At 56.4% G+C, this 27295-nt stretch overlaps 1 protein-coding gene across 1 annotated transcript in view; it reads right to left on the reverse strand.

The window, feature by feature from the left end:
* Positions 1-27080, reverse strand: part of NTN1 (netrin 1) — a 154694-nt gene extending 127614 nt beyond the window's left edge. Inside the window, exon 1 of the mRNA XM_054170621.1 lies at positions 25729-27080. Within this exon, the coding sequence (XP_054026596.1) occupies positions 25729-26752 (1024 nt within the window). The 5' untranslated portion in view covers positions 26753-27080. The remainder of the gene's footprint in view (positions 1-25728) is intronic.
* Positions 27081-27295: the final 215 nt, after the last annotated feature.

Consider the following 27295-nt stretch of genomic DNA (forward strand, 5'->3'; position numbering starts at 1 on the left):
TCACCTCCAGCCTTAACTTCCCCTGGCACAACTTGAGACTGTAACCCCTCCCCAGCCTCGTTGGCCTTCTCTGGACATGTTCAAGTGTCTCAATGTCCTTCTTACATTGAGGTCCCTTCCAACTCAAGCCATTCTAGGATTCTATGGCTCTCTGACTTGTTCTCACAGGATGGGACTTGTAGCACTCATAGGACACTCCTCATAGGATGGGAGGCTGCCAGATCAGAAATGTCCTTCTCATTACAGGTGGGAGCCTCCCAGAATGGGATGGGAGGCCAAGCCTAGGTCTCAGCTGATCTTTTACTGGGGCCAGGAGAGGGATGTGGGGTGAGGTATGCACAAAGGCAGGACTCTGTATGGCTTTACATGAGCCAATTCTGCCTCCTTAAGGGCTAAGACAGCTTTGAGTTAAGTGTTCCAGTGTATCTGAAGACTTCAGGAGGTCTGGGAGACCTGCTAACCAGAGGATCAGAGGCACACTCCCATCTGTAAACCCAGGCCTGGGTAGCAGAGACAAAGAGTGTGAACCCGGCTGAGGTTTGGCAGGCAGGGAGGTGAACAGCGCCCGGGGCTCAGCCACAATTAAACAGAACAACACCCAGCGCTTCCAAAGCGCCTGGTAAGCATGATTAACTAATTAGTCAGCTCTTTACTAATTAACCAGTCACAGGACTGAAGTTGCTCAATATGTTTAATGATCCAGAGAGCAGTTGAATAGCTGGGGGGCAACGTCTGCAGAGGCCGGGGTGGCTGCGTACAGGGAGGCTGAGATGAGCTCACTGCAGGGCTTGGGCAGCAGGGGAGGTTCATCCCGGGCATGGGAAGGGGCTGGACCTTCTGATTGTGCTGAATACAGAGCTGTCCTCTTCTCCTCTTCCTCTGGCAGTCCCCTTCCCACCTCTCACCCTTCTGCCTGCATAGGGATTTGATGTGCATCTCCCATAGGTGCCCGGGGTTAGCAGTTTAGAGATACTCAGGCAGATGGAAACTTCAGATATGCCTCACTCCAGCCCGGTCTGGGATCAGCATGAACTACAGATGAGCCCCTGGAAATGCTGTGGGCCTCAAGCTTCACCTTGATGCTCCCCTGCACAGCAAGAATGAGTTTTCTCTCTCTTTCATGGACTTGAATCAGAGAATTGTTTGGGTTGGAAAAGCCCTCTAGGACCGTCCAGTCCAAGCAGCAACCCAACCCCACCATGGCCCCAAGTGCCATGGCCACAGGGCTCTTGAACACCTCCAGGGCTGGGGACTCCACCACCTCCCTGGGCAGCCTCTTCCAATCCCTGACCACTCCTGCAGCAAAGACATTTTTCCTCCTCTCCAACCTAACCCTCACCTCCCCTTTTCCAACCCAAACAATTCTGTGATTCCATGGAGCATCTCACCTTGCTGGAATCATCACAGAGTGCCTGGGGGGGGTGTGTGTGGCGGGGAAATCCTCTCCATTTTCTCCTAGCTGGGCCCTGGACCTTGAGAATCAAAGTCCCACCACTGGGCAAGCAGCTCTGGGCTCAATTACCAGCTTGCTGTTGTGGGTAGCAAACGTTTCCAACTGCAAACACTTGCTTCTGCAGTTACCAAGAGATAAAGAAAGAGAATTCTCCCATGCAGAACAGTGTTTAGAGGTCAATAGAGAAAACCCTGTGGCCTGAATACCCAATCTGGGGAGCCTGGGGAGCCTGGCAGGGAGGCTCTAGGCCTGGGTGTCTGCCTTGCCATGCTTGTAGCCAGGTTACCATGGCTCATCTGCAGTGCATCCACACCCCGGGGGGCTGCTGCTTGCTTGCATTCAGTGGGCTCCAGCTCTTCCAGCAGGGAGGACAGTTGATTTGCAGGAGAAAAGGCAGTCCTTAGTGGCCCTGTCATGTCATCTCCCCGGGGGTTCACAAAGGAGTGTGGGTGCAGCCCAGGAAGGGGCTGCCTGCGCTGCCCTGCAGCCCCGACAGGGGCCCAGGGACTGGTTGCCGATGGGCATGGTGCCCACTGCCCGCCCCGGGAAGGGCTGCTGCACCAGGGGGTGGTCAGGCACCCAGTTTTTCCTGCTTGTCTGGGCTTGGACACAGCTTGGTGCACTGAGAGGCCTCTCTTGGTGTCCCACAAAGAGGACCTGAAGCATGATGGCAAGCGGTGAGGATAGAAACAGCCACATCACCTCAGATTCCTGGGTTCAGCTCTCATCACCCCTTGAGTGGGAGCACCTGGGGCCTGGGTCAAGAGAGCTCTGGGACCACGCTGACTTTGGAGACACAACGCCACCCAAGCATCCAGGAGGCACACAGGGACCCTGCTTGTGGGGGCTTCTTTCCAAATGCTTGAGCTGTGACCTAGAGCAGCATCCAGAGGACACCCCAGCTGCCCCAGCTGCCCTTCCCATGGACGGAGCCCCTTGCTCAGCTCTCTTTTGGGGCTCCCCTTCCACCACCTCTCTGTTCACAATGGCAGGGCTGATGCTGGGGGAGGGGAGTTGGGTGCTTTGGCCACGTCTGCCTTCCCCCCCCTCCTCTCCTCCTTGGGAGGGGGGATGAGAACTGAAATAAAAGGTCCATTTCTTTAGAAAGCCAGCCCTGACTATGGGAAGGGTCCCTGTATCCATGCAGCTCTCCCGGCCTCCCGCTCCCCTGGTTAGTAATCTCACTCCTGGGCCTGAATTCATTCAGAGGCTGTGAAGGATTAGCTGACCTTTTCTTTCAGTGCTTGGTAAGCTGGGGATGTTAAAGCTTCCCCAAAATTAAACTCTCAGGAGGCTGGCTGCGAGGCTGGGAGCCTGGAGACCTGCTGAGCGGCCGTGGCTGCTTCCCAGCATCCTCCCCGGGGCAGGCACAGACCTGGGACTGGCCCTTCGGACACCCCCACCCACCCCCCAAAATGCTCAGATCCACACACAGCCTCAGCACCCAGCTTCATGGTCCTGCTGTGGGGGTGAAGCCAGCTGGTTTTTCTCTCCTACAAGACAGTTGGGTGAATTTTCCTCTTTGCCAGGGGTGGGGGTTGTCACCTGCCTCTCCTCCTGCCTTCTCGCTGGGATCAGGCGAAATGGGAGCCCCTGAGCATGGGAGACGAAGTCTGGGGGTGGGGGTGAAAGCTGACTGCTAACAGGGGGCACAAACCAGCAGAAGCAAACTGCTCTTATTTTAGCAAGGCAGCATTCACTCTGAAACCTTGCCATGACTGGAGGCTCAGGTAGCATTTCACTGCCTTAGGTCTGAAGGTGGGGGTGAGCATGAGAATTGAAACTCCCAAGCGTAAACACAACGGAGAGCCACACAAAGTGCTTCCCACAGAGGGGGAACTGGGCACAGGACAAGGCTGTGCTCCCCTGCCTGAGTGATTCTGAGCCTCTGAGGTGCTCTGAGCTGCTTCCATGGGAGATCCATGGAGATCCCCACCTTTTTACAGGTTTCTTGCTACTAATTTTTCCCTGCCTGAGGGATGAGCAGTAAGGGTGTCACTGTCAAAGTGCATTTGATCTCCTCTCAGCCTGAGACACAGAGCCGGCCCTGGGCACCATCAAGGGAGGTGAAATTGATGCCTTTCCCACTCGAGGACCCCGAGGAAGCAGTTGGAGCTGTGAGGGAGCTGTTGGCTGCACAGCCCATGCCCCACCACCCGGCAAAACGCTGTGGGCTGCCTTTGGGATCCTCCCCTGCTGCAAAGTTAGGGGAGGAGGAGGGGTTGCAAGCACAACCCCACACCCCATCAGTCAGGGCAGCTGAACTCCTGGAGGCAGCACCTTCCCCGTGTGGTTTCAGACTCTCCTGCTCTGGGTGATGTTGTTGCATCTGGCAGAACAGGAGCACATTCACTGGCATGAGGAAAGTCCATGTGCAGCCAAACTCAACCTTCTGCCCAAAGCCAGGAGGGGAGAACAAACTGCACAGAGGGAAAGCTGGGCTTCAGCCAAAGCCTGCAAACCAGAGGTGAAGCAGGAATGATTTTTTTCCTCCTTCTGCTTGCTTTCTCCCTCCATCCTGTGTGAACTGCTCGCAGGCAGAATCATGGAATCACAGAATGGTTTGGGTTGGAAGAGACCTCAAAGATCACCTAGTTCCAAACCCCTGCCACGGGCAGGGACATCTTCCACCAGCCCAGGTTGGTCAAGCCCTCATCCAGCCTGGCCTTGAACACCTCAAGGGAGGGGACATCCACAGCCTCCCTGGGCAACCTGTGCCAGTGTCTCACCAGCCTCACTCTTAAAGCATTTCTTCCTACTCTCCAGCTCAATCTCCCCTCTTCCAGCTCAAAGCCATTGCCTCTTGTCCTGTCACTCCAAGCCTTTATCAGAAGTCCCTCTCCAGCTTTCTTGTAGCCCCCTTTCAAGCACTGGAGCTCACAGATCCAAGCAGCAGCATCTGAGCCACGCAGAATGCTGACCTGAGCAAACCCCCTCGCTGCTCTCCTTCCCTTTTTTTTTTCCCATCCACTTAGAGTCAGTTATTTTACAGAAGCTGTGAGGGGTGGGGAGTGAGGGGTTGCCTTTGTCATCCACTTAAATGGTTTGTTTAAATGGGCAGCCGGCTTCTAAGGGGGCTAATTTTATAGGCACCATAACCTGATGCGGGAAGTTCCTTTTACGACTCCTCCACTCCCCCCTGTCTCGAGGGCTGCGGCCGAGAGCCCCCAGGGGAGTCTGCGGAGAGCTGGCAGCTCCCTGGCGGTGGAAAACGAGGCGAGTAATCCACCCAAATAAAACTGTCTTCTGAGATATAAATTAGAGGATGGCTCTGAGGGGATGAGGAGCTGCTCTGCTCACCCACGGGGCCGACACCCTCGGGTAGCAGCTGCTGCAGTGGCAGGTTCTCCCAGGCTGCTCGGCAGAAGCGACCTCCCGAACGCTGCTGCAGCAGCTGGAACAGGCACAAGCACTCCGCGTTCCAGGGCTGAACAGAGAGTGCTTGCCCTCTGCTGAATCGCTCGAGGGGTGGCCCCATCTCCTCTGAGGACTCTGATGGGGGAGATAATCCACAGTCATCGCTGGATCACAGAAGGGTAGGGCTTGGAAGTGACCTCTGAAGATCGTTGAGTCCAACCACCCTGCCAGATGCAGTGAGAATGAAGTATTAGACCTGCCTGAAACCCTGGGGGCAAGTGGATTTTGACGAGGCTGCTGCTTGGGGATCATTGTGACCTACTCCAGGTGATCCTGCTGGGGCAGGGAGCTTGCACTGGATGAGCTTCTGAGGTCCTTTTCAAGCCCTGTGGGTCTGTGCAAATCAGCTGCCTGTATTAACTTGGCTGTGTCCAACGAGGCTGATTTTGGGAACCTGCAGTGCCCTGATCCTGCAGGCAGCATGGGATCATGGATCATGGAATTGCTTAGGCTGGAAGAGACCTTTCAGGTCACTGAGTCCAACCATTACCCCAGCACTGCCAGGGCACCGCTAAACCATGGCCCTCAGCATCACATCTCCATGGAATATCCACCTCATGAAAGCACCATGGCTGCAGGTAGGCTCAGAGAGCTCAACAGAGACATGGCTGGGCATACAGATGAGGACAAGCACTGCTCCTCACTTTGCTGCTGCACTGTGGGATGGAGAGGGCTGGAACATCACTGCTGCTACCCACAGTTTGTCTGGGAGGTCCCCACTTGGACAAATCCCAGAAGATTTGTTCCAAGCTCTCGTTCCAAGCTCAGTGAGTACTACTAGGGTCAGCTGCAGAAAATGATGGATGCCAAAACTGTGTCGGTCCACAGCCCTCCTTGATCCTCCCCCTACTAGGCTAAGTGATGTGCTATGCCCTAAAATACCCTGGGATAAATCCAGGTTCACAGAATCACAGACTGGTGGGGGCTGGAGGGGACCTGTGGAGATCATTGAGTCCAACTTCCCTGCCAGAGCAGGCTCACCTCGAGCAGGTTGCACAGGAGGGTGTCCAGGTAGGCTTGGAATGTCTGGAGGAGACTCTACCACCACTTCTCTGGGCAGCCTGCTCCAGTGCTCTGCCACCCTCAGAGTAAAGGAGCTCCTTCTGATGTTTAGATGGAACTTCATTATGTTCCAGGTCATGTCCCTTACCTCTTATCCTGTCGCTGGGGACCACTGAGTCCCCTTGCTGAAGGTAACAGGGTCCAGATTGCCACCTTGCAGCGGGCAGGCGCTGGGGGCTGAGCTCGTCTCTCTTCACGGGTTTCTGCCGTGCCAAGTGCACCCTTGGCACCAGCTCAGCAATATTAATTGCCCATGAGAGGAAGCACATAATCAGCCTTCAATGCTGTATAATTACACAGGAATTAGCAGAAGAAATTAATTCCAAGAGGTGAACATATGGGCTGCGAGGCTGGAGCCGGAGCTGGATTTTGCCTTTGGTTGCTGCCACTCACAACTGAGGGCAAAATCTAGGCCAGAAGTTTGTGATTTATTGTAGCAAAATGGAGTGGGTAATGAAAACCATGCTGCTCTTAACACACAGCCCACTTCCAACACAAATGCCAGCAGGAACTCTTTCTTCTCCTCTTGGCCTTGCAGCCACCCGGCACCAGCGGATCTGCGAGCTTGGCTCTCCTGCCGTGGCCACAGGGAGAGGCACCACCACACCAAGAAACCCCAACACTTGCTAGCATCAGGCTCAGGGACAAGCATCCCACCATGCCCTGCCAGTCCTGGACCCTCCTGTGCTTCCCCCCCATCCCCCCTATCCTCTCACACCTTCCCCCCATGACCTGAGCAGGGCTGAGTCTTTAGTGCAGATTATCCCCACAAGCAAATCAAACTCCTGCTTAATTGAAGGCTACTTCAGCAAGCAAAGAAAAATCAGGCTCTGTGGCTGGGTTCCTCACCACACTGGTCTCCAAAATACCCACCAGGAGCTGGCTTCATTCTGCTGAACCTGCCCCACTTGGCTGCAGCACTGACCCATTCAACTCAAACCATGTGGGTGCTGAGCACCCACTGCAGCACCCAAAGCCAGGGGACCCATAAGGAGTGAGAGCTTTTCTCCTTCCTGGTCCAGCCTGGATCGACGGGCTGAGAGGAGATGAGGTTCAAGAAGGCCAAGTGATGGGTCCTGCACTTGGGTCATAACAACCCCATGACTGCTCCAGGCTTGGGGCAGAGTACCTGGAAACTGCCTGGTGGAAAAGGACCTGGAGGGATTGGTTGACAGTGGCTGAAGATGAGCCCAAGTAAAGGGTCTGGAGAATAGGGCTGGTAAAGGGTGTGGAGAACAGGGCTGGTGAGGAGCAGCTGAGAGAACTGGGATTGTATAGACTGGAGAAAAAGAGGCTGAGGAGAAACCTCATTGTTCTCTACAACTCCCTGAAAGGAGGTTGGAGCCAGGTGGAGGTCGGTTTGTCCTTGCAAGCAACAAGCAACTTATTAGTCAAGAGCAAATGGCCTCAGCTTGCACCAGGGGAGGTTTAGGATGGACATGAGGAACCATTTCTTCCCCCAAAGGGTTGTCAAGGCCTGGAAGAGGCTGCCCAGGGCAGTGGTGGAGTCCCCATGCCTGGAGGGTTTCAAAGCTGTGTAGATGTGGTGCTGAGGGCCCGCGTTTAGCAGTGGACTTGGGAGCGTTGGGTTAATGCTTGGACTCAGCAGTCTTAAAGACCTTTTCCAGCCCCAACCATTCGATGATCCTGTGATCCCCAGCCTTTAAAACTGCCACATTTTTCCTGCAGGGAACCTCTCCTTCCCTTGCTGAAAGCAGCAGGTGGAGAAAGCTCCGAAGAAGCCCAACGGCAGCCAAAGGACCCTAGAGCCCTTCCAACCCCCCCCACACCCACACACCCCCCCCCCCCTCCCCCATCCCCACCCCTTGCAGACGTGGGGCAACTTGTGGGAAAGGGTTGGGAGATGGCCGAGTGCCACGGCAGAGCCCCTTGGCCGCGGAGGGGACCTCATTTGCATGCCAGCCTTGTAGCCGGGCGCCTTCCGACACGGCGCAGGCATAGCAATGCCTCTGCCTCGCCGGCAGCCCCCGGCCGCCGCGCCCCTCGGGCACAGACGGCCCTGCAGAGGCCGGGGCGGGGGCCCCCCAGCGAGAGGCGCTCCCACTGCACCGCTGTCCTGATTTAGAGACAGACAGAGCCCCCGTTGCCCCGAGAGGGACAAAAGAAGGACACTGACACGGATGGATGGGAAAGGGACGGGAAGCTTACGTGGAAACGCAGTTTGGTGTTTTACGGGAGCTGCCCAGCAGAGTGGCAAAGATATGTATACCCTAAGGCCTCCCAGCTCTTCCCTTCTCCCCACCTGAGGGTATACCCAAAACCCTCAAGGCTTGTTCTTACCCCCCAACTCAGGCTGGCCAGGTCTGAGACTGCCCCCCCCCCTTTCTCCTCCTGGCATTAGGCCTAGACCCAAGAAGCCTTGAGCTACTCCCCCACCGTGACCCGACAGGGAGCATCCCCCACCGGAGCAGAGAGGGAAGGAAGAGCGAGAGAATGACTGCAGATGAATGTATAGGGCGCAGGGTTTATGGGTATGAGATACGCTGCTTCCTGGGTTCACCTTCCTGAGCTGGACACTGGGGACACCAGAGGTGTGACTTCCGTGGCAGTAAGAGGAGGCACCCAGCCTGAACTGCCAGGGATGCCAGCAGCAGCAGGCCGAAGGGGAGCCGAGAGGCAGCGGAGCCAGGCGCAGGGAGTAGCTGCAGCGGAGTTTTCCCAGGCAGGGCCGTGCGTGCCAGGGGCAGCAGGAAAGGGGCGGGCTGGGTGACAAGTGGTGTGGCCTCCCCTTAGCTCCCTGGCTGCCTCAATGGCTCCCGGGTGAGTCTGCAATCAAGGTCCCATTCACTCCAGGAAGAGCCGAGTCCCAGGGGATATGCGTCAGGCCAGCGCTTTCCACTTCGCTTTCAGCGCAGGGACGCCGATAAATTTTCCAGGGACAGTGGGACAGCCACTTCCACAGCCTCCTTAAAGCAGCCCAGGGCCCTGAGAAATCCATCACACTCAGCAGCTAGCAGTGCTGAGGGTGAGTTCATGGACCTCCTCGCTGCCAAGGGCCAGAGCACAAACCACACCGCCCATGGTCCAGGCAGGGTGATAAATAGGTTTAGTCACAGAGCCATAGAACGGTTTGGGTTGGAAAGGATCTTAAAAGATCATCCAGTTCCAGCCCCCTCCTGCCGTGGTCAGAGACACCTCCCACTGCCCCAGGTTGCTCAAGGCTTCATCCAACTTTGCCTTGAATACCTCCAGGCAGGGGGCATCCACAGCCTCCCTGGGCAGCCTGTGCCAGTCTCTCACCACCCTCATTCTCAAGAATTTCTTCCTAATCTCCACTCTCAATCTCCCCTCTCCCAGCTCAAAGCCGTTGGCCCTTGTTCTATCACTACAAGCCCTTGTCAAAACTCCTTCCCCAGCTCTCAGCAACTAGAAGGCTGCTCTCAGGTCTCCCTGGAGCCTTCTCTGCTCCAGGCTGAGCAACCCCAACTCTCTCAGCCCATCCCTGTAGGGGAGTTTCCCTATCCCTCTCCCATCATCTCCCCTCTCCCAGCTCAAAGCCGTTGGCCCTTGTTCTATCAATGCAAGCCCTTGTCAAAAGTCCCTCCTCAGCCCTCAGGAACTGGAAGGCTGCTCTCAGGTCCTCCCTAGAGCCTTCTCTGCTCCAGGCTGAGCAACCCCAACTCTCTCAGCCCATCCCTGTAGGGGAGTTTCCCTATCCCTCTCCCATCATCTCCCCTCTCCCAGCTCAAAGCCGTTGGCCCTTGTTCTGTCACTACAAGCCCTTGTCCTGTCACTACAAGCCCTTGTCAAAACTCCTTCCCCAGCTCTCAGCAACTGGAAGGCTGCTCTCAGGTCTCCCTGGAGCCTTCTCTGCTCCAGGCAGAGCAACCCCAACTCTCCCAGCCCATCCCTACAGGGGAGGTGCTGCAGCCCTCTCCTCTCATCTCCGTTGCCTCCTCTGGACCTGCTCTAACACTTCCATGTCCTTCTTATTCATTCCAAGTGCCGACCCACTTTACATTCCTTCATTTAACAGGGAAGCTCCAGAATGAAGTGGGGGGGGTGGGGGGAAAGCAAATCTGGGAGAGCCTTCATGGCTGCCTGGTTGTCTCAGCAGGGCTGGCTGAGCTCTGGTTGCTATTATTAGCTCGTTGTTGTTATTATTATTATTATTATTGTTATGATTATATGCATTTCATTCTCTGTGGGGGAATGAATAATGCATGACCCCCCTCTCCATTCCCCCCCCCCCCCCCTTTTTCAATGGATTCACTTATCCAAGGGAGACTGGATGAATAATTTGGATCATTCCAGGGTGGGTTTTTTCTTTCCTCTCAAGTGGATGGAGGCTGCTGACAAATTGTTGCCTTTTCATTCCTTGGGTGGGGGGATTCATCGGTCACCCAAAGCAGGAGGGGGTTCTGGGGTTGCCCCAAGTATGTCTGGGGGCTTTGTTGGGATTTGTTTGGGTTTCTTCCTTTTTTCCCTTTATTTTTTATTCCCCCCCCCCGCCTTTTCCCCCTTTATTGTTTATTCCCCCCTTTCCTTCCCCCTCCCCCTCCCCATCTTTTGTTTTTAATGGATGGGGTGAAACTTTGTGGAGCAGAGACAAACAAAGGCCTTGTTTGGGGGAGCTGGCATTGTGGAGAAATCTCTTTGGCAGGGTTCTGGGTTTTAGGCTGGAGGTGAGGAGAAAGTTCTTCCCAGAAAGAATAATTGGCTCTTGGGATGCTTTGCCCAGGGAGGTGGTGGAGTCCCCACCCCTGGAGGTGTTCAGGAAAGGCTTGGATGTGGCACTTGGAGCCGTGGTTTAGTTGTCAGGAGGTGTTGGGTGATAGCTAATAGGTTGGACTCGATGATCCCTGAGCTCTTTTCCAACCTGCTTGATTGATTCTATGATTCCATAATTCAGTGATGGATTTATTATTTTTTGTGTGGTGACTGTTTGGTGGTTTCCTGAGGCTGGTGAAAAGCAAATGCTAAGGAGCTTATTAAATGTTGGTTTAATGCTTGAAGGGCATGGCTGCTCCTGACGTTTGATTTGATCAAAATAATTATGCAGCTGATTATTAAGCTTTTGTTTACTCAGTGCTAACGAGAGAATGAGGTATTAGACCTGCCTGAAACCCTGGGGGCAAGTGAATTTTGACGAGGCTGCTGCTTGGGGATCATTGTGACCTACTCTAGGTGATCCTGCTGGGGCAGGGAGCTTGCACTGGATGAGCTTCTGAGGTCCTTTTCAAGCCCTGTGGGTCTGTGCAAATCAGCTGCCTGTATTAACTTGGCTGTGTCCAACGAGGCTGATTTTGGGAACCTGCAGTGCCCTGATCCTGCAGGCAGCATGGGATCATGGATCATGGAATTGCTTAGGCTGGAAGAGACCTTTCAGGTCACTGAGTCCAGCCATTACCCCAGCACTGCCAGGGCACTGCTAAACCATGGCCCTCAGCATCACATCTCCATGGAATATCCACCTCATGAAAGCACCATGGCTGCAGGTAGGCTCAGAGAGCTCAACAGAGACACATGGCTGGGCATACAGATGAGGACAAGCACTGCTCCTCACTCTGCTGCTGCACTGTGGGATGGAGAGGGCTGGAACATCACTGCTGCTCCCCACAGCTTGTCTGGGAGGTCCCCACTTGGACAAATCCCAGAAGATTTGTTCCAAGCTCTTGTTCCAAGCTCAGTGAGTACTACCAGGGTCAGCTGCAGAAAATGATGGATGCCAAAACTGTGTCGGTCCACAGCCCTCCTTGATCCTCCCCCTGCTAGGCTAAGTGATGTGCTATGCCCTAAAATACCCTGGGATAAATCCAGGTTCACAGAATCACAGACTGGTGGGGGCTGGAGGGGACCTGTGGAGATCATTGAGTCCAACTTCCCTGCCAGAGCAGGCTCACCTCGAGCAGGTTGCACAGGAGGGTGTCCATGTGGGCTCTGAATGACTCCAGAGGAGGAGACTCCACCACCACTTCTCTGGGCAGCCTGCTCCAGTGCTCTGCCACCCTCAAAGTAAAGGAGCTCCTTCTGATGTTTAGATGGAACTTCTTTATGTTCAAGCTTGAGGCTGTTACCCCTTGTACTGTCACTGGGGACCACTGAAAACAGACTGGCCCCACCCTTCTGACTCTCACCCTTGAAGTATTTATAAGCATTGGTAAGATCCCCTCTCAGTCTTCTCCTCCCCAGGCTAAAACAGCCCAAGCCCCTTTCTTCATAAGAGACATTCTAGCCCCCAAATCACCTTTGTAGCCCTTTGCTGTACCCTCTCCAGCAGTTCTCCATCCTTCTTGAACTGGGGGAGCCCAGAACTGGACCCAGCCCTCCAGATGAAATCTCACCTGGGCAGAGTAGAGGTGGGATTCGCCTGGGAATGAACAGGGCTGAGCTTCATGACTCCAGCTCACACCTCCCCAGCATGCAGCGCTCTGTGACCCCACAGACAACAGAGCATAGACTCATAGAATGGGTTGGGTTGGAAAGGACCTCCAAAGGTCATCCAGTCCAACCCCCCCTGCAGTCAGCAGGGACATCCTCCGCTGGATCAGGTTGCTCAGAGCTTTGTCCAGCTTGAATATCCCCAGGGATGGGGCCTCAACCACCTTGCTGGGCAACCTGTTGCAGCGTTCCAGCAGCCCCACGGGGCAGAACTTGTTCCTCACCTCCAATCCACGTCTGCTGCTCTCTCCTTTCAACCCTTCCCTACAACAACCACAGAGGGCAACCTTCCGGGGAGCAGAGCGGCTGAGGGCGGAGAGCCGGAGCAGCTCATCCCCTCCCTTGCCCGGCGCTGCCTGCTCGGCCCCGATTTACGAGCAGCCTGTGAAGGAGAGGCACCGGGGCCGCTGGGCTGGAACAATGCAGGAATATTAGCCGAGTTACAAAAACAAACAAACCAAACCCCGCCGGGAGCCCGTTGCATTTATCTTCTTTTGTCCACTTTTGCTTCAGCGTGAAAGTCGCCCTTTCAAGCCCAGCAGTTGTGTTCCAGCCCCGGCGGGTAGCTGATCCAAAGCCTTAACACCGCCGGCTTCCCAATGGCCCTGTTTGCACAGTTCAATTCCTTTCTAAATATGCAGCGGAGTTTCCCCTCCCTCCCTCCCTCTTTGCCCTCCCTCCCTGCATTTTTTTTCCCCCTATCTTTTTTTTTCCTTCCTTTTATTTTTTTTCTTCTCTTTTTTTCCCCTCCTTTTTTTTTCCCCCTTCTTCTTTATTTTTTTTTTTTAAGCCCAGGGTGTAAAGCACAGAGGCTGGGGGGGGGGGGGGGGGGAGGGAGGGAGGGGATCTTGGTGCGCAGAGCCTTTGTGTGCAAACACAAGCTGCTGTTTGTATTTGCCTTCCAGACTGTCAGAGCTCAATTGTGCACCCTTGCAAGACCCTGCTACCAGTCTGCTTTCAATATCCGCCGGGCCGGCCCTGCTGCCAAAGGGACGCTCCCCCTTTCCCGGGCTGCTTTGAAGCAAAAGTGATTTAATTTCATGAGACTTTGGGTTAATCACGTTACAATCTCCCAACATTAACCAGAACTGACTCCCTGTTGCAAGGAGGGGGGGGGGGTGGAAAAAAGGGAGGGCGGACAAGCCCAGTAAACAGCCCGGCTCGGGATAGCCCTGCGAGGCCCCCGGGAAGGAGACATGCACCGGGGGCTGCCTGCATGCTGCTGCAGCACTTAGCAGATGAGGCTGCAGGACGGCAGCTGCTTGCCAGCAGCAGCAGCAGGGAGCAGCTAACTTTGGCCGTCCTGAACGTGCTCCACAAGCCAGGCTGCTCCTCTCCTGCACCACGGAGGCTGAGTTTTAAAAGCAGAGCTTCCGAGAGGGCTGGAGCACCTGTTTTTTTATGAAGACAGGCTGGGAGAGCCAGGGCTGGAGAAGAGAAGGCTCCAGGGAGACCTTAGAGCTGCATTTCAGTATCTGAAGGGGACCTGCAGGAAGGCTGGGGAGGGACTGCTTAGAAGGTTCCTGTGGGCATGGGACAAGGGGCAACGGCTTGAAACTGGAGCAGGGCAGACTTAGGTTGGACATCAGGAGGAAGCTCTGTACAGTGAAGGTGGTGAAATGCTGGAATGTGCAGCCCAGGGATGTGGTGGAAGCCCTGTCCCTGGAGACATTCAAGATCAGACTGGATGTGGTTCTGGGCAGCCTGATCCTGTTGGAGGTGTCCCTGCTGACTGCAGGGGGGGTGGACAAGATGACCTTGGAGGGTCCCTTCCAACCCAGTGCAATCTGTGAATATCCTATCCATAGCTTGACCTTCCTTCTTTCCCGTCTCATTTACAGTCTCCTGGCACCTCTTGAATGTCCCTCAGGACTGGATTTGCTTCTGGGACAGGATCCTTCTCGTTCTGCATTAATTCATACAGCTGTGGCCAGTGGTGCTGGAAGAGCTGTGGCTGCCCTGGGAAGGTCTATCGTGAAGAAGAGGAGGATGGGAACAGGGTGATTCAGGTTTTTCCTACTCACTCTTGTCTCCCTCACTCCTTCCTACCTCACCACACCTGTGACTTGGCTCTTCCCAGAGCATCTTCTGACCAGTGCTAGACCCTGAAGGGAAGTACTTCTGGGGCTGTGAGAGCAAACCAAGGTGCTGCAGCGAGCTGCCTGGCACTGAGCAACCCCCGGTGGGTGTAAAAACTCCCTTTTCGCCATCACATCTGCTCTCCTTGCTCCCTCCATCCATTATGGTCTGATTGTCTGAGAGTGGACCCTAAATACCCAGACAGCTGACATTAAGGGACGTTAATTTGCCCCACAGAGCTGCCGTTGAAACTGTCCCACTCAGTCAAAATGAAGCATGGATCACGATGCTCCTCGCAGCACCACCGAGTGCAGCCTGCTGGGGAGCCGGGTGATGGATGACTCTGAAATACCACGGGGAAGATGACACGGATTCCTCATCCATCTTCCCATCCAAATCCGTGGAGTTAGAGTACACAGGGATGTGTAAAGATGGTGATCAGGGAGGGAACAGCTGGGCTTCTCCTCCTGCAAGCTGGGAGCTCACAGACCCAGCACGGATATGGCACAGAGCCCGGAGAGGGAGCGCGCAGAGCGGGGACTGCTGAGCCAGCAGCTCTCCTCCTGCTTTTTTTTCTTCTCTAATTCCCACCTAGGACGGATGGGGAAAGAATTCTCTGCTCTTCCTAGCACCCTGAACAACGGGGGAGTGCTCTTCCTGCTCCCTTGTGCACCATCGTTGAATCCTCATCTCCTCCTTTTATCCCCATCAGAAGGCAATTCTCATCCCAGCGGCTCCCCACAGCAGGTCAAAAAGAATCAATTTGCTGCCAAACAAACCTGCAGAGCCCAGCTGCTCACAGCCTGTGTCACTGCTCCTGCCTCTCATGCTGCTTTTACCCTTGTCCAGGTGAATTTGGGGCTGCTGGATACAGGCTCCAGGCTCTCTGCCTTCCTCTCCCCAAGCAGGGGAGATGCTGCACCTTTGGTCCTCAAGCAGGAAAAGGTTTCTCCCAGAGACATCCCAGAGGTGGCTCACCTTGACCTGCACCAACATTCCCACTCCCCTGCCCTCACAATCTCTTTCTTGCTGCTCATTTTTGGCAGAAGATGTCAAAGGTCCTCTGGGCTCCTCCATCCCCAGGGGCACATCACAGGAGCAGGGCTGGAGGCTACAATCCCCCATGCAGCAATCCAGGACACCCTGGCCCCTGCACTGGGCTTGGTGCAAGAGGGGGATCCCTCTCCTAGTGACACCATAACCTGGATGACAACAACAAGTGAGCAAAGGCAAAGGTTCTGCCAGCCCATAACCCTTAATGAAATCATTTAGAAACACTTTGAACTTCAAGAAGAGTCTGAGTTGGAGGGTTTGTCCTCCTCCAGCCTCCAATCCTCTATCAAGCACTTGTCGGTGCTGGGTTACCAGTTGGAGTGGATGATCTTAAAGCTCTTTCCCAACCATAACAAACTGATGCTAAGGAAGGAGATGCAGGTACAATTTTCAGCCCTCCCATCAGTCACAAGACACTTGGAAAAAAGCTTGAAAGAAAGGAAGACTCCCTGGCACCCTCCCTGCTCCCACAGCTGTGTGTGGGACATGGAGCTGGGCTCTTCCTCCGAGTGCTGCGCTGCCCAGCGATGCAGAGATCTCTTGGCACAGGAGATGCAGCAACTTTGTGCCTGGGTTGTGCTGTCCACGCAGCAGCCCCAGCAGTGAGACCTTGGAGTGCCCAGCACCACCCTGGCTGAGCCCCAGCATGGAGCAATGTCTCTGCCCATACCACTCCAGCAGTTTTTAGACTCCCGCCTCCCCTGAAACCAGCGCTGCTCAAAATCAATCCATAAATCAAGCTCCCAGCTCAGCTGTGTGCCTCCTCCAGCCCCACCACACTGTCAGAACCTATTTCTTTAGCATCTACCAAAAAAAAAAAGGACAACTTTTTTCCTCCTAATCACTTCACCCCCTGCCTTCCCCGGAGCCTCATGCAAAGCCGCAGCCGGAGTGTGCCCGAGCCCCCTTGCGCTGCCGATCTCTGCTGCAAACAGGGGAGAGAGTGCGAGCAGCCCAGCCTCCACCAGCCTCCGCGGCTGCAGGGGCTCAGAGCAGGAAAAGCCTCCCTGTCTCCTTATCAGTCCCAAGGGCGTCCTAATCCCCCTATAAACGAAAGCTATTATACAGACGTCGTTTTAAAAGCCTGCCCATCACCTCAGCCGGGCAGCCCCAGCCCAGCCATCAGCGGACCTTTTTCTTTTGGAGCGTGGTTAGAAGGGGTAAATACAGTGCTACTGGGCAGAGCTGGGTTTGCACCAGGTGAGGATCTGGCCCAGCTTCTTCCCGAGCTGTGCTTTGATTCCCGCTCGGCACAGAGCCCTCTTCCCATGCCACCGGGCAGCAGAGCCAGGCTGAGCCCCTGTGCCGTGCCAGGCTCCCCGGCTCCACCAGGCTGGAAGCAGCAGGGATCTGGCAGGGATGCACTGGGAGGGGAGCTCAGGTCATGCAAAGGAAATATCCCCCGCTGATTGCAGTGGCAAAGGCCAAACGGCAGCCAGAGATGCCCTGGGGACCAAGCAGATGTGACTGCTGGCCTCTGTCACTGCCCAACCCTTTCCCTAGGTCTAAGCCATCCACAGGGGCTGTGAATCCTGGCAGCAAAACCTCTGTTTGCCCTGCTGCTGCCTGGAAAATCAGGAGGATCTGTAGTGCAGCCATGAACATAACACAAACAAATAGTCTGGATGGGGTCAAGTCTGGGGGGTGTCAAGTCCTCCCCTATGCTGAGGGCTCAGCCTTAGAATCATAGAATTGTTGGGGTTAGAAAAGCCTTCTAAGGTCATTGAGTCCTGCTGCCAACCCAAGCCCACCATGGCCACTAACCCACATCCCCGAGTGCCACGGCCACAGGTTTCTTGACCACCTCCAGGGATGGGGACTCCACCGCCTCCCTGGGCAGCCTGTGCCAATAGGGTGAGGATTGGTGTGCCCTGCACTGCTGGCAGCTCGGTCAGTGCTCTATGGGAAAGGTTGAATCTCGGGTTTGGTGAGTCCTGGGGCCAGTTTGGGTTCATTTCTGCCATTAAACAGCCAAACAGGGCAAAATCATGTGCAGCACCTGCAGTGCTACAAGGATAATCGGTTGCTTCCAAAATCTCCTTCACCCTGCACGTCCCCCAGAGCAAAACTAGCTGGGTAAGGAACTCACCACAGCAACCCCAAATCCTGCAGAAGGTCTCCAGGAAAGCTCTGCTTGCACAGCCCAAGCCCAGCATGCAGTAGCCTGTAATAAGCGCAAGAGCCTCCAAAAGCTCTGTACCAAAAAGCAGGAGGGAGGCAAAAGGGAGGCAGGAGAGACCCAGAGGCAAAGAAAACAGCAGCCCTGGTTGGTCAGGAAGACCATCCCCAAAGATGAAGGGGAGATGCACTGAGGCATCTGGAGGTGGTCAAGAAATGTGTGGCCATGGCATCTGGGGGCATGGTTTACTGGCCACGGTGGCATTAGGTCAGTGGTTGGAGTCAATGATCTCAGAACTTTTCCATCCAAAGCAATTCTATGACTCTCTGATTCTATAAAGCCAGGCTCCTGTGTCCCAGCTGCCCCCACTGCACAGCCAGGAAGGAGAACCAAAACCCTGGAAGTGTTTTCCCAGGCAGGGTCCCTGCATGCAGGCAGCAGATTGGGGATGCCTCTGGTGCTCCTTGCTCCATCCTCGGCCAGGCAGCACATCCCCCCGGGGCGGTCACGGGGGAGCTGGCCCAGGCGAGGCCAGCCTGGGCTGAATAAGGATGACATGCTTTGGCCCAGAAAGAGGAGGGCAGAGATTAGCTGTGGACAAGCTCAAGGGAAGGCAAGTGTCCAACCCAGAGTGCCAAGCCTGGTTTTGTTTTAGCCTTAACTGCGCTTTTTTTGTTTGTTTGTTTGTGGGTGTAAAAACCTTTCTGTTGGAAATCAGTTTAACTTTAAGCTTCCTGAGAATAAAAGCCTGTGAGAAAGCTCTGCCCATGCAAGGCCCTGCTTGGGAGCCTACAATGGGAGGCTCAGCAGCTTATGGGCCCATATTTCTATGGCTACAGCACCCATCTGCTCAGCAATACAGCAATGCCCCACGCTGAGCAACCTGCTGAGCAGCCCAGGAGGACCCACAGCTCTGTGGGTGGTGAGCCAGGGCTGGGGTGCAAAGGACCCACAGCTCCATGGATGGCTCATGGTGCCCCAAGAGGTGAGCCAGGGCTGGGGTGCAAAGTACTCACAGCTCCATGGATGGCTCATGGTGCCACTGGAGATGAGCCAGGGCTGGGGTGCAAAGGACTCACAGCTCCACAGATGGCTCATGGTGCCACTGGAGATGAGCCAGGGCTGGGGTGCAAAGGACCCACAGCTCCACGGATGGCTCATGGTGCCCCAAGAGGTGAGCCAGGGCTGGGGTGCAAAGTACTCACAGCTCCATGGATGGCTCATGGTGCCACAGGAGGTCCAGCCCTCGGGGTCTGTTCCATTTGCTGGCTGGTGCCATGCTGCTGGTGAAGCTGCCCCAGCTGTGGTGTTTCCCCAAGTCCTGATACTGCTCCACACTTTTCTCATCCCAGAGCCAAAGCACTTTGCGTGGGGGGAAACTGAGGCACAGGGTGACAAGAGGAGGCTGTCTGTCAGAACTGGTGACTATTCCCAGTGTCCTCAGAAGGTAGCAGCACACAGCAGCTCCAAAATCCACCAGTCAGCCTTGTCCAGATGGCTCAGGCTAGGGACAGAGTTGTGCTGTGCTGCTCAGCCCCAGGCAATGGCATCTGTCTCAGGCAGGTGGAGAGGACTGCACCCAGGGGGTCCTGCATGGGCACCCAGGGGGTCCTGCACGGGCATGCCCATCTGACATGGACCCCTTGGATATGCTGTTCAGAGCCCCTTTGGTTGGATGAGAAATGTCACAAAGTGAGAAGGGATGCTTGCAACCTTCCCCATCCCTCTGGAAGAGATTAGCAAGGAAAATGCCAGGGATACTCAGACCCTTCTCCTCACAGAGGGGTTTACAAAGCAGTTTATGCCCTCTGCCTGGCTGCCATCCTGCCATGATGCCAGGAACCAAGAGAAAGAGGGTGCAGTGGACCTACTCCTGCCTGCTCTGCTGGTCTTACCCACACTCCACTTCCCAATCTGCTGCAGACAGAGCTCTCTCTCCCTCAGTCCCACTCTGAGATGGACCATTTGCAGAGCCTTGAATCACCACAGGAGAGGAGGAGGAGACAGAAAGGACATCTTCCACAAGCCCAGTCCTTCCTGGTCTGATGTGTCTCAGCCACCATGAACCATTGTCACCCACTGGTGGCCTCAGGACTTGCCCTGACTCCTCACTCACCTGTGTGCTCCTGGGGCTCCTCAGCCTTACAGACAAGCACCAGGGGCTGCTTGCCCAGCTGAGCAACATCTGCAGGCATGCTCTGGTGGGCCTGAAGCAGTCAGTCACCACGAGCTTGACTCCTTGTCCCACGTGGAGACCAAGAGGAATGGGAAGGAACCCACAGGGCTACCCAGCACCCTGCAGTGGCAACCCTGTGGAAAATGGTTACGGATGGGATGAGTACACAAAGGCTTTTAAAGTGGAGATGATTAGTGCAGGCTGAGGGAAAGTGATCACAAATGCTTAGTAAAGGACTCCAGCAACTCCCTGAGGTGAAGTCTTACAGACCTTAGATGCCTTTACAGGACCAGAGAGAGAAGAGCTCACTGCTATGGAAGGACATGGGGTGATGGGGACAAGTCAGTCTGAGGGAGATTCCAATTGGGATTCAGCAGAAAATGTTTCCCCATGAGAACTTTTGGAGATTGGAATCATCTCCCAGGGGAAGTGGTGGATTCATCTCTATTGAGGAGTTTGTAAGGCTCAGCCTGACAGGCTGCTGGGCCAGCTCCTTTCAACTCTACTATCACCTAGACAGGTTGGAGCAGATGATCCATGGGGTCCTTTCCAACCTGGCCTTCTGTGATCCTGCTTGTGGGTTTCCTTGGTTGTGATGAGGATGGAGGGGAGCCCACAGGCTCAGATACCTCCCCAGAGATGCTAAAGCCCCAGGAGGTTGGTCTGGAAAGAAGTTTTCATTGGGAATATTTGGCAGGCCGCTCCCTGGTAGTTCCTGGTCTCTTCTGTGCCTGGGATGAAGTTTCCTTTTTAGCTGGAGGACAAGACTCTCTGGTAAACTGCTCTGACACGAGACACATCCCAGCCTGGGAACCCTCCCACAGCGCACACAGCGGAGCAGAGCAGAGCAGAGCCTGTCTGACACCAGGCTGTGTGCATGGCTTGTGCCAAATCCCCTATCTGAAAACACAAGATGTTTCCTTTCCCTCGCTGCAGTTGCACTTGTTATTGTTAAAGGCTCTCTAGGCATCACCCAGGGCCAAGACCGGGGAGGCGCCCAGCACCTGCAGACACCATTGACATCAGACACACGTGCAGGTGCTGGGCGCATCCCCGGGCTGGGGAGCCCGGGCTGGGGAGCACCAGGCCAGCACTGGGAAAGCAGTCTGGAGGTCATTCTCAACATGCCTGCTAGCAGGTTGCTGCAGCCTGGCTTTGCCTTTGCTGGCCAAGGCGAGTGCAAAGGTATTTTCTGGGAGTATCCCACAGCAGTGCCTGCCCCTGTGCAATTCCAGCACTCTGGGTTCATGAGAAACCATTGAATGATAGAGTTGTTTAGGCTGGGGAAGGCCTCTTAAGTTCAGCAAGTCCAACACCAACATAACATCACCATGGCCATTAAGCTGTGTCCTGAAGTGCCACTTGTCTTGAACACCTCCAGGGATGAGGACTCCACCACCTCCCTGGGAAGCCTCTTCCAATCCTTGCCCACTCTTGCAGCAAAGAAATTTTTCCTCATCTCCAACCTCACCCTCCCCAGCCACAATTTCAGGCCATTTCCTCTTCTTCTGTCACCTGACACTAGGGAGAAGAGACCAACCCTCACTTCACTCCAACCTCCTCTCAGGGAGTCGTAGAGAGCAATGAGGTCTCCCCTCAGCCTCCTCTTCTGCAGACTAAACAGTCACGGAGTATCCCAAAGCAATGCTTGTCCCTGTGCAATTCCAGCACTCAGAATGACACCATGGCTCCTGAGAAATCATGGAATGGTGTTGGTTGTGTTTTCTTGGCCTCCCTAGATCTGGTTGAAGCCCCTGCCTGCATTTTCACGAGCCTACACAAGCTCCTCAGCGACTGAGTTCTCACAACACTTTAGTTCAAGCCTTTCCCAGCTGCAATCTCCCCTCCCAGGGGAGCTGGAAGCTTCAGCAGGACAAACAGGGCCGGAGACATGAGTTTTGGGCTGGACCAACGCTGAGCAAATGGAGCCAGCCCAACGGCACTGGAGAGAGGGAGGATGGAGAACAGACCTCCAAGCTCGTCTCCAAGCTGTGTCCTCCCCGGAGCACGTTAGCTCCCAGGCGCCCAGCCAAATCCGGACTGTAAGGCCAAGCTCTACGTGGATGAGTTATTTGCCAGGTAAAGCTGATGGGAACCCGAATCTGTGAAACAATTCTGCTGGCCAAGCTCCTTCTGCGAGGAGCAGGACCCTGGAGAACATCTCCTTGAGCCAGGCCCCGCTCCTCTCCGTGCGCGGCGCCCGGGCTCTCGCAGGCGGCGAGAAGCGATAAAGGAAAATTAGATCTGGCTGGCAAGAAATGTTCCCGTGGGAAATTTTGACTTTTTGTCAGAACCTCCAGGGTTGGTTGTGGGCTTGGTTTGGTTTTTTTTCCCCCTTTCTTTTTTTTCCTTCCCCCCCCCCGCCCTTTTTTTTTTCTCCCCAGCCCCAAATAACCGTGAATAGGAACAAAGCTTCAAGTTTTGGCAGGGGGGAATGGGCTTTACCAAAGCAAACACCCAAATTTTGAAGCGAACCAAATGCTTTCTATCCTTCCCCCCCCAATTAAAAACAAACAAACAAACAATTTAAAAAGGGGAGAAAAAAAGAAAAAAACCCACACCACAAACCACCGACTTTCCAGAAAGAAAAAGAAAGCAATAAAATAAAAGAGCAAATTCGGTGACAATTTTGTAGTCAGTTCTCACACCAGTGAGATCTCCAGGGCGGGGGGCGGGGGGTGGGGGGAGAATCAGAATCCTCTGGAACGATTTTTCGTGGATCTATGAGAATTCAACTCAGCTGATTTGGGGCTGATTCATCTCCTTCCTCACCACTGCTGCTCAGGAAGGGCTGGCTTCCCCTCTCAAGCTATCGAAGATCCCTCCAACATGCAGCCAGCATCACCACCGCCGCCAACTCGCGGCTCGTTCCCCAGCTCACGATGTGTCCCGCAGCCCTGCGCTGACCACAGAGCTTGACTTTCTCCCTGGATGGAGGAGAGAAACCAGGGTGGGCCGGTGGTCATGAGCGAGTGGGTGGGAGTTGAATAGGGTTATTGTGATCTTTATCTGGGGGGATTATTCCAGCCAGTGTGGGCTTGGCAGAAGCGACCCAGTTGTTTGGGGGTGAGTGGTTTTGCGGGCTGATAGGTACAGCCGCAGGGAACGTGTAGCAGGAAGGGGTTGGGGAGAATTTGTTTTACCGGAGCTTCAGCCTTGCAAAATTATTCACTTCCCGGCAAAGCTGGCGGGGGAAAAAAACAAAAAGGAAGAAATTGAGTGATTTTCGTTTGCAGAAAAAGGCAGCTGAGGACTGTGCGTGGTCTGAAATGCAAAGCCTGGCACAAAAGTCACACATTTTTACTGGAAACTGGGAAAGTCGTTTCCTTTTTATTGGAAACAAATTGGAAGGGAAAAGGCTGGTGAAGTGTGCGGGGCCAGCAAAATAACTGAGCGGAAAGGTTTTCAAGGCGCAGGTCAGGATTCTGCGGAGCAGACCTGGGGGCCGAGAGCACCCCGAGGCGCCACCACGTTTTATCGATAGCTCTTTCCACACGCAGGGAACTCGTCCGTGCCTCTGATATGAGTCTGAGGCCTGGGGAGTTTGAGCCTGAGTACCCCCCTGCTCCCCTGAACCTGCTGCTGAGTAAGAGGCAGCGCCTGGGAAAGAATCAAGCCCCGGAGTCTCGTCCCCGGAACCCCGCCGGAACGGGCGAAAAGCAGTCGGGGAGATAAAACCCGGGCCGGGGCTGTCAGCACGTCCGAGCGGCACCCACCGACTTCCCCTCCGGGAACCGGCATCTCCCAGCCGCTTCCCGCCGCCACGGGGCCGCGCCCGCTCCGCCCCAGCGGGAGCCGAGCGGAGGCTCCAGACGGAGCCGGGACAGAGCATCCCCACCCCAAGCCAGGCACCACCGCTTTCCCTGGTGTCAGCGGGCAGCAGGAGCAGGGTCCTCCCTCCCAGATAACCCGGGCTGGTTGGTGGAGGCGGCGGCAGAGAAGTTGCTCTGTCTGCGAGGGGAACATCTGATTGTGATTTGGGGAGAAAAGAGGAGAAGAAAACCAAAACCAAAATAAACCAAAACAAACCCAAAACCAGCAACAACAAAAAAGCGCCCAATCCTAGCTGCTCGGCGAGGAGGTTTTATTCCTATCGTCGGAGCTGTAAAATATTTTGGAAACGGGGCCGTGTTTTCCGTGTAAACAAAGCGGCGGCGGGTACCGGAGACGGAGTCGGCGGGGCCGGAGAAGCCGATCCCAGTCCTTGGCGCATCCCGGTTGCCGAGGCTGGATCTCCCCCAGCTACCAGCACACGATCCCAGGGGCTGGCACCGGCCATACAAACCACGGCGAGCGGCAGCGTACGGGGATGCCTACGGGGAGCAGGGGATGGGAGGTCTTCGGAGCCCTTGGTGAGATATGGGGGACTAAAAGAGACCCCAGATCCTTCACCCTCGACCGCCCCGGGCAGAGGCGAGGGAATCGCCGGCTTCCTTCGGAGCTGAGGGTCTCCCGGAGGCTGAGGGTCTTTTACAGCCGTAATTCTAGCTCGAAACGGAACGAACCGGCTGCTCCCCGGTGGCCCTGGAGCTCATTCAAGTCCTCGCCGCCCCTCCACCTCTCCCCGGGGCCGCCCGCAACCCCTGAGGATGCAGCGACAGGAGCCACAGGCTTTCCTCTCCCAGTGCCCGGCCGCCTTCGCCCTCCGGGGAGGACCGAAGCCGGTTCCATCCGCGCACGGAGCCTCTCGGGCAACCCGGAGGCTTTGCGGCAGAGCTCTGAGCCCCTGTCTCGGAGAAGGAAGCAGAGCTATCGGGGAGCTCCCCGGACCGGACCCCGCTCCGTACTCTGCGGGGCCCCGGCCGGAAGCTGCCGGCTGCGTGAGACCCTTCCCAGCCAGCCGGGACTCCTCAGCGCTTGTTCGGACACGAATCTTGCTTTCCCGGTCTCCTGAGTGTCCTTTCTGCTCTTTCCTGAGCTCCTTGGGGTCTCCTGTCCCGTACTACCGAGTCCCCCTCTGCCCTCATCCTGCACTCCCGGGTGTTTCATGTCTCCCGCCCCACGCCTCCGGCGCTCTCGGTATCGTTTGCCCTAAGTGCCTGTGCTTCGTTGTCCCGGTGGTCCCCAGATCCCCGTGTCCCCCGCCCTGAACCTCGGGGTCTCTCGGTGTTGTCATCAGCGCACTGCCGGGTCCTTCGGTGTCCCATCCCCTGCGCTTTCCCAGCGCCTTCACATCCCCTGCTCTGCGCTTCTGTGTCCCTCCGTGTCTCCTTTTTTGCCCCACGCCCTCGGGTACCTCAGTGTCCTCGCCCTACCCTTCCCTCCATCTCCTTGCGTGTCCCCGTCCCGCTCCCTGTGCTCCTGGATGCCACCGTGCTGATTCCCGTCTCCCTGGATGTCCCCATGCCTTTTGCTGCCCGTTCATGAAAAATCCCTAAATATCTCTATGCCTTTTACTCCCCTTCTCTTGCCGGGTCCCGGATGTTCCCCTGCCTCTCTTCCCCGTCCCTGAAGGTCCCTTTTCGCGTCCTGGATGCCTTTGCACTTTTCACTCCCCTACTCTGAACGTCCCTTGTCGCATCCTAAATGTCCCCATGCCTTTCTCTCCCCATCCCTTGCCGTGTCCTGGATATCCCCGTGCCTTTCAGTCCTGATCCCTGAATGTCCCTTGCCGAGCCCTGGATGTCCCCATAGTTTCCGCTCCTCGTTCCCTTGTCAAGTTCTTGATATCCCCATGCCTTTTTCTCGCTGTCTCTGAAAATTTGCTGCTCGGTCCTGGACGTCCCCATGCCTTTCCCTCCCCGTCCCTTGCCGGGTCCTGGATGTCTCCATGCCTTTCCCTCTCTGTTCCCGAAGATCTGCCGCCGGGTGCTGTATGTCCCCATGTCTTTTCCCTCCCCGGATGTCCCCATACCTTACCCTCCCCGCCTGCCGCCGGGTCCCCTGCTTCCTCTCCCTCCAGCACGCCTCGCCTCCCTCTCCCCGTCCTTCCCCGCCTCGCGTCCGTGCCCGGGACTTGGGACTCACCCACGCACTCGTTGGCCTCCCGGGCCGTCGCTCTCTGCCAGGGCCGATCGTAGTGGAAGGGTTTGCAGCGGTCGCACTCGGGGCCGGCCGTGTTGTGCTTGCAGTCGCACACCAAGCTGTCGTCGCGATCGCGGACGCATCGCGACGCGTGACCGTTGCACTTGCAGCGCCCGCCGACCTGCAGGTCGGAGACGGCGTAGAAGTAGGAGTCGCGGGCCAGCTCCGAGTCGTCCTCGCTCTCGTCGCCGAAGGTGTGGAGGCGGCTGAAGGTCACCCTGATGTCGGTGGCCGTCACCCAGTCCTGCAGCACGGGCGAGTTGTCGAAGTCGTGGGCGGTGGGGCGGCCGTCCAGGGTGCTGAAGGCGATGAGGCCGCCGGAGAGGGGCCGCACGTCGGTGTGCGAGTCGGTGCAGACCGCCTCCTGCTCGTTCTGCTTGGTGATGGCGGCCCGGCTCGGCTTGTTGTACATCTTGCGGCACTGCGTGGAGTAGAACTGGAAGGGCACCCAGGTCTTTCCGTAGTCCATAGACTTGTGGATGGCCATGGACTCCGGGCGAGGCGAGCAGAACTGCAGGCTGACGTAGGTCACTTCGAATTTTTTGCCCAGGGAGAGGGTGAGGGTGACATTCTGGGGGTACTGGACGTAGCTGTCGGACTGCCAGCAGGTCAGGTTGTGGGGGTTGTTGAGGTCGGTCAGGAAGGAGGGCGGGTGGGCGCGCTTGGGGTCGGAGGCGTTGCAGAGGTGGCAGGAGCGAACCTGCTCCTCACCCTTCTCCGTCACCACGCAGTACCGCGACGGCGGCTTCCCGCAGGTGCTCGACACCTTCACCTCCTTCCCGAAGGCCGAGTTGACGAAGTCGGGGATGCAGCGGCGGGGCAGCCCGTGCTCGTCGTAGCAAGGGTCGGGCTGAGCCGTCTGCACGGCGAACATGCCCCCGCCGTGGTAGCCCCCGCGCAGGGGCTGCGCCAGCCAGGCGACCGCCAGAAGCAGGGCCAGCGCCGCCTCCGCGCCCCTCCGCGCCATCCTGCGCAACCTCCGCGATGGAGGGCGAGGAGGAGGAGGAGGAGGAGGAGGAGGGGAGGAGGGGGCGGCGGCGGCGGAGGGGGAAGAGCCGCCGCTTTAGCGCGGAGCAGCTCGGCGGGGGAGACTTGGCCGACGGGACGCGGGGAGCAGCGGCTCAGGGAGCGCGGAGCATCGCCCGCCCCGCGGCCAACCCCGCGGAGAAAAGGGGAGGCGGCGGCGGCTGCCGCACCACAAAAGTGCGGCGGGGCGGCGGGGCTGGGTCCCGCCTGCCTCCCGCCCCGGCTTCTCGTACGGAGGAGAATGACTGGCGGTCCCAGCCCCCGCCGCGGTTGAGGTCATGCTAAAGGAGTGACATCGCGCTGCAGGAACAGAACAACGACATCCACTGGCGGCTCAGCCAGAGACACGCACACGGCCGCGGGGAGGGCGGGGGTGGTGGGGGGAGAGGGATGGGAGAGAGACGGAGCCCGCCCCGACACGGCGGAGATGGGCGCGGGGCTCCCGAGGAGCTGTGGAAGGGCCCTTCCCCTCCCCATAGCTCTA

The sequence above is a fragment of the Dryobates pubescens genome, chromosome 20, assembly GCF_014839835.1.
Source record: "Dryobates pubescens isolate bDryPub1 chromosome 20, bDryPub1.pri, whole genome shotgun sequence".
In the NCBI taxonomy this organism is placed as follows: domain Eukaryota; kingdom Metazoa; phylum Chordata; class Aves; order Piciformes; family Picidae; genus Dryobates; species Dryobates pubescens.